This window comes from Triticum dicoccoides, chromosome 5A, assembly GCF_002162155.2.
Source record: "Triticum dicoccoides isolate Atlit2015 ecotype Zavitan chromosome 5A, WEW_v2.0, whole genome shotgun sequence".
Taxonomy (NCBI): domain Eukaryota; kingdom Viridiplantae; phylum Streptophyta; class Magnoliopsida; order Poales; family Poaceae; genus Triticum; species Triticum dicoccoides.
In genome coordinates this window covers 368,433,855-368,440,696 of record NC_041388.1, presented here as the reverse complement: position 1 = coordinate 368,440,696, position 6,842 = coordinate 368,433,855, and the positions used below count along the sequence as shown (strand labels likewise).

The 6,842-nt window shown below is 40.7% G+C and overlaps 1 protein-coding gene across 3 annotated transcripts; it reads right to left on the bottom strand.

The window, feature by feature from the left end:
• Positions 1-3,143: 3,143 nt before the first annotated feature.
• Positions 3,144-6,395, bottom strand: LOC119297352. 3 transcript variants are annotated; one of them, XR_005145631.1, is made up of 4 exons: positions 5,822-6,395; positions 4,674-4,746; positions 4,216-4,495; positions 3,144-3,588 (listed from the first exon to the last, which is right to left on the bottom strand). XR_005145631.1 is itself a non-coding variant. In XM_037575176.1 (3 exons), the coding sequence occupies exons 1-3, from the start codon at positions 6,017-6,019 to the stop codon at positions 3,566-3,568; spliced, it is 501 nt and encodes a 166-aa protein (XP_037431073.1). In that variant the 5' UTR covers positions 6,020-6,395; the 3' UTR covers positions 3,144-3,565. The 3 variants fall into 3 exon arrangements, 1 of the variants encoding a protein (XP_037431073.1); XR_005145630.1 differs by having other exon boundaries at positions 4,216-4,746; XM_037575176.1 differs by lacking the exon at positions 4,674-4,746.
• Between the last annotated feature and the right edge of the window lie 447 nt (positions 6,396-6,842).

The following is a 6,842-nucleotide window of genomic DNA, read 5'->3' as shown; positions in this document are numbered from 1 at the left end:
TCGTATTGCTAATTGATCCATCAACCATATACACTTAATAATCTATGTGGTTCATTTATGTCTAAAAAAATCCATTTGGTTCATTTAGCTGCATTGTCGTCTGCCGCTTGGTTTATCGCAATTGTTGTTTAACCAATAGCGAAGCACGGGCAATGGGCATGTGGTTTTTTCTCCCGTTGCAACGCACGGGCAATTTTTCTAGTATATCCTAATGTATACAAAAATGAGCAAGGAAAATTGTAGATATATAGACCCACCGGAAAATTGTCGCCATCTTTAACATGTAAAAACCAACGGTGCATCGTACACGTAACTCGATGCCATACCTGCTTCACCATGTTGAAGCCAAAAAGTCGTTTAACTGTGGCCGGCAAGTCATCTGACATTATCGGAGAGAGGAGATGCCATCAACGACTGTCCGAACCACGGATCGTTGACCTAATCACCTGGAAAGAGGGTACTCCCTCCGTCCGGAAATACTTGTTATCAAAATGGATGAAAATGAATGTATCTAAAACTAAAATACATCTAGATACATCCATTTCAATGAAAAGTATTTTCGGACGAAGGAAGTACTAAAAGGTCGGAGAAGGAGATCCACCCCCACGTAGATGCTGAGGAACATTGTCTTGTGGTCTTATTGACGAGACCACGGGTGCCACCGTGAATTGAGGCAGAAGTATCACGGTTGACGATTCTTTTCTCTCAACCCCAACATTAATATGCCATGGGTCAACACCGTAACAAGTGTCGCGCCACCATGACAAGGATAGTAGATACTTGTTCCACCGTGTTGTCCCTTCAACCGCTTGGGTGAGCGGCATGAGGACAAATAAGCTATACATCATGCAAGCGTGAAGGTTCATGGTCTCTCCTTCTCCTGCCTCCCGACGCCAAAATTGGTCATTGGAGCAAGGGTATGGACGAAATCAACCGTTGAGGATGAGAGTTGTGTGTTGTCTACGATATAATGGTACGATGCCAATCTACATAATATAGCTATTGCTTATCATGCGCATTTTTGAAGCACATGTTCTCGTGTCATTTTGAGGACTGACAAACTCAAAAAATAATTCAGAATACAGATGTACTCCCTTCGGTCCTTTTTACTCTGCATATTAGAATTGTCTGAAGTCAAACTTCACAAAATTTGACCGTATTTATATGAAAAAATATCAACATCTGCCATGCTAAAGTTATACAATATGAAACTTTAAGTCATGACACATCTATTGATATTGATTTCAGATTGTGAATGTTGGTACTTTTTTTTATAAAGTTGGTCAAACTTTACGAGACTTGACTTCAGTCAAATCTTATATGCGAATTAAAAAGGACAGGAGGAAGTACTAGTACACTGCTATTAAATGTGAATTCACAATTCTTAATCAGACATTAATTCGAGGGTATTTAAAAATTTTTAAGGGTATTAATCAGACATTAAAACCATGAATCCACAATTTTAATGAAAAAATAAGACCACCCAAGGCTTTGCCCTGGAAAGAACTCCATTAAACACTGTATCTATATAAGGGCAATCCCAATGCTCCATCTTGTACGATATAGCCATGACAACTAAGCAAAAATCTGACATGACATCACACTTAATGAAGAAAGAGAGACTTGTCATATCTTAACTAGATATACATTCTACTCACAAAGCCCATTAAATGAGACATATTTTAAGATACAATGCATCGTAAGAGGTATGTGTATGGAGAGTGTCCTAGATTCTTGATTTTGAAACATTTCAGCGCCTCAAAACAACACGAGCATGTGCTTATATGAGTAAACAGTAGTTCTAAATAATTTAGTCAAGTTGAATTGAAATTAATATTTAACCAAATGAAGTGAACAATAAACCGACTCTCATGGCACCATAATGTTTGATTGGGCTCACCTGATATATATATTACTCTTTTCATCGCAAAAAATAATAATTATATACTACTCACTTTGCCTATATTTACATGTCATCCCTACTGCCTCATTCGTCTTGGAGGATTTTCGTATGAAAGAACATAGGAAGAAGGATTTCAGAGGGAAAAAAAAATTATAGATGCATTCGGTTTGTAGGAACGCGGATAGGAATTCCTTAAAAATACTACTCATTTCGTGTATTTTTTAAGGACACATCCACTCAAAACCCATTTTTTGCATAGGAACGGGGTAAGATAGTACTAAGGATGACAAGTGTCGCCCTATCAAATTTCCTGCACTGCTCCTAATTCTTAAGTTTTGGTTTCCTTCAAATCGAATGAGCCCTAAGCATTAATTTAACCAATAATATACGAGACATGTGTCATAAAACATAGAAAACATATTTGTGGTTGGATGGTAATTGTACCATATCAGAGATCAAACTCCAACTTCGACGAATTATGTGTCCCAATAAGGCGGATTATATTTGCTAAAAAAAGGCGGATTATCCTTTCAGTGTAAGGTGATGTTCTCATTGATAGCAAGATGCATGCGATGCCTTCCTCAATCTTGAGTCTTCGCGACTATGGTCTTCAGTAGGTGATGCATGCGTAGTAGTACTTGGTGTTTCTAAAAGAAATTGTTTAAAAACCTTTTAAGTACAAATTCAAGGGTATAGTTTTCGTGGAGCATTAGTTGTGTTTTGTTGGCCAAGTTAATAATTAAAGTCGAAATGCAAAATAAGTTGACACCAATGTTAATTGGGGAGGAGGGAGTAATTTAAAGGGAAATAATTCATGATCCAAAATATTTGAAGAAGGTACACATATAGATGATTTGAGTATTGTGTGCATGAGTATATTTTGTGCAAAATACCATGTCAGTGCACATAAAAGAGACGTTGAGCTATTTCTCATCTCGAAACATATTTTCTCAAATTCTTTAGATCACTTTTTTACGGTTCGAGGAAATTTGTGCCCTGATAGTTTGATTCTACTAACTCCATCACACCCAATCAGCAAATGTTTCTCTCAATACTCAGCAAATGTTAGTACCTGGCTGTTTGGCCATCCTCGGCTCAAGCAGCCAATGAAACCATGGAGCAACAAACCTTCTCTTGGTACCTACAAATAACGGCGGCAGAGCCCATATGAGCCTAAGACTGGGGGCTCAGGAACAACCTTTATGTTTTGCTAGCAACAGGATAGCAAGTGCAGTTTTTCTTAAGAATGGAAGATAACTCCCTCAGACTCTCCAGCCTAAATTTGCTACAGCCAGTACAAGGATATAATACCAAAAGGCAAAGTGCGCTTCATTTTCAGAGGCCTGAAAAGTCAAACGAAACACGACCCATGTTCGAAGGCGTCTTCTCGCTACGGTATACTACTAACTAGAGTGCTAGACAAAGACAATGAACTTAAACCTCATCGTCGGCTCTGACCGAAGCACCGATGGTAGGCCAATATATTTCAGAAAAGAACAAAACACAAAATGCTAGCAGTCCCTTTATACTCTAACAGAACTGGTTCCTTTTGATAAGCCATTCTCTGCATGTTGCATCTCTGATCGAAGACACTGCATCAGGCGATAGAACTGTCTCGTCGGAGCCACACCTCTCCAGCGATGCCCAGGAGTTGGTCCTGGCCTAATAATACTCTTCTGCTTTACCTGCATGAAAATGGAAACACACTTTATGCAGCTTATCAAAATAAAGGAAATGCAACCAAAATATATTGCACTTCTGCATATACACGAACTGATCGCCACTTGGCACAAATCAACTTAAAATTTTAGCAGACACATGCATGGCCCAGAGGAAAATATCAGATGCATTACGCGAAAGACCATGCATCTAAGTCAATCACACAGATTTCGCTTAAGCAAGATACAGAATCCAATGGTTTAAGCTGCTTGGAGTAGTACGGCTTTTCAGTTTTCAATGAAATGCAGCAGAGAACAGGAGATTCTGCCCTTGTTAGAAAAAACAACAGGATTGCTATGTCGAAGCATGCATGAAAATGATGCATTCCACTTGTACCCCTGCCGAGGCACTGACCAAACTAAAATAGCGCGAACAACACCAATTTTGCAAACAGCTAAATACCAAAAATACTGATGATCCTTTTTCAGTTTTATTGCTTTGGTCTTTGTACATAAACTTTAATGGAATTGGGCAATGCACCCATAAGACAATAATTTTAAAAGTTAACAACTTCATGCATTTCATTCATAGTTTTAAATAGACAACGAGAATACATAAGATGAAATTTATTGTGTGAAATTAAGTTTCCCTACCTTTAAATAAGACCTGAGCTTCAGCTGAAGCCCTTTTGTATGTTAGTAATTCATTTATAGCATCCTCACTAGACATCACAACGTTCCCACCATAGCTAATACATAATGCACGAAGAAGCCTTGCTTTAGAGAGAATGAGCTCTATAAAGCACATTTCATTTCGACGCCAATTAATGCCAGTCATCTGCACAACCTGAAGGTTGGCACACATGCCATCAGTCCATAATGCATTTTGAAACTCTCCATTTGCCTCAAATTTCTGCTCCTCCTTATCATAGATCTTCACATATAAAAGTAAAAAAGATAATTAACCTGAAGTGCCAAAATGACCTTTAAACAATGTTATATGAAATATGCATGGGGATATTCATAAATCAGGATTGCCTCTATTTTAAGCTTTTCAAGATTTGGGGCACTCTTTAGTAAGCAAAACGCTAACATAATAGGGGGTTGCTCACAAAAGTGCATACGCAACTTCAAGCTCTTCAAGTTGTGAAAGGTGCACAGAATTATCTTCGGTATCATAGCACTCTGAAAAATAGGACAAAGAGAAAGCGAGGATAATATAAGGACTTAAACTGGATGCATCTCTAGAATCTAGGAGCAATGCAAACGAAGGGACAGATATTGTTTCTAGATAAATAGAAAAGAGATCATAAATGTTCAAAGGTTCAGCACACCATAAACCACACACAAATCAATACATTTTGCAAATGAAAAAGGAAAAATATACATCAGCCTTCTTTATCAAGTTGGGAATTGGAATAATAAAACACCGAGATGAAAATAAATAATATATGCAGGTTAATATGAACCATGTCTGTGGGACAATGCATGTACAAAAACATGATATAATTAAGTACTCCCTCCGTTTCTTTTTAGTCTGCATATAAGATTTGGTCAAAGTCAAACTTTGTTAACTTTGACTAAGTTTATAGAAAAAAATATCGAGATTCACAATATGAAATCAATATTGTTAGATGCATCATGAAATTAAGTTTCATACCATATAGCTTTCATATTGTAGATGTTGATATTTTTTTCTACAAAGTTGGTCAAACTTTACAAAGTTTGAGTATGAACAAATCTTATATGCAGACTAAAAAGAAACGGAGGGGGTATATAACCCGGAACAAATTAATTAGTAGATTGGTCACAGCTAGGCTGAAAGAAGCCAAGCCCAAGGGGCAGACAGGAAATCATTTCAACAGTACAGAGGCCTACATATGTTGGCTCATTTGGGGAGGAAAAAACTTGCACTTTCAAAATGGAGTACCTAGATCGCGGTTTTTTTTAGAGCATCCAAGGACATACAGATAATGATTAGGCTATTTTCCCCCTTTGTTGCATTATGTTTCGTAAGTAATCAACCTTGTGGGCTTGAGGCCAGTTAGGGCAAAGCTATTTGTACTCTATTTTGTGTACTCTAATATGGTTGCCTAATGATATCAGCACAGCTGTGGCAGCTTAGCTTTTCAGACAGATTAAAGAGAAAAAAAAAAACTCCCCATATTCCGATATAGGGCATTTTAACTAGTTTCGGATTGATTCTGCGAAACAAGAGACTCAAAAGATAAAATAAGCAACTGGGGACATAAGCATTTACCGGTGCGTTGAATGAGACGACCAAAAGCTTCCTAACTTGAACAAGCCCGGAAAGAAACTTGGCAAAATCGTTGTGAACAACATTGTCAAACCAATCGATGACTGCAGAATTCAGCATGTCAAGTCCTTGAGGATCCAGCCATAATAGTTCTCTGAACAAATAGTCAAGTGCCTGAGATTGGGCGCCCGAATCACCCATTCTCTGATGTACTCGCCACCGATGAAAACATCTGTAAGTACCAGATAGTCGAGCAACGGGGATGTCCTAATGATCTCCTCAAGCTGGTACTCCCCATAGTCCTCTAAGTGGACGTTTGCGAGGGTCAATTTCCTTAGCTCCGGGAAGGCCACAAAGCCCGCGGGTAGGAGCGGAATGGCGCAGCCGAAGAGGCTGAGGGAGGTGAGCCGGCTGCAGGAGAAGACGGAGGAGGGGAGGGTGGGGAACGAGTCGTTGAAGCTGAGGTCCAGGATCTCGACACCCCTGCGGGCGAGGACGAAGAGCCAGTCGTGGACGCGGCCTGCGTAGGGCCCGTCGAGCTCCGCGTGGAAGAGCCGGACGCGGGCGGGGCAGCGGAGGAGGATGCCTTCGAGGGACCCCAGCCCCGCCGGCGCGCCATCATCGCCTCCGAGGCAGGGGAAATGGAGGTCGAGGGATGGGAGGGCCTCCCATCGGTGTCGCCAGGCGCGGGAGAGCACCGACGTGCGGACGGCGTCGCGGATGTGGAGACGGACGAGGATGTTGTCGAGGGCGTCCGGAGCCAGGGAGATCAGGGCGTCCGCCTCGGCCAGTGCGGCCTCCTTCACCTGGCCCCGGCGCTTCTTCCCGTGATCGCGTGGCGGCGCCATTTTCACCGGGTGATCGTTCTAGGGTTTGAGGCGGGGCATTTGCTTCGGGCATGTTTTTTCCTAAAAAATAAAATACATCAGCCAGCTAAAAAAAACTAGGATCAGTCCATTTTGTGAACCATTAGATGCGAAATCAACGGCCCAAAGCCTTTCTTCAACCTCCCGCACATCTCCTT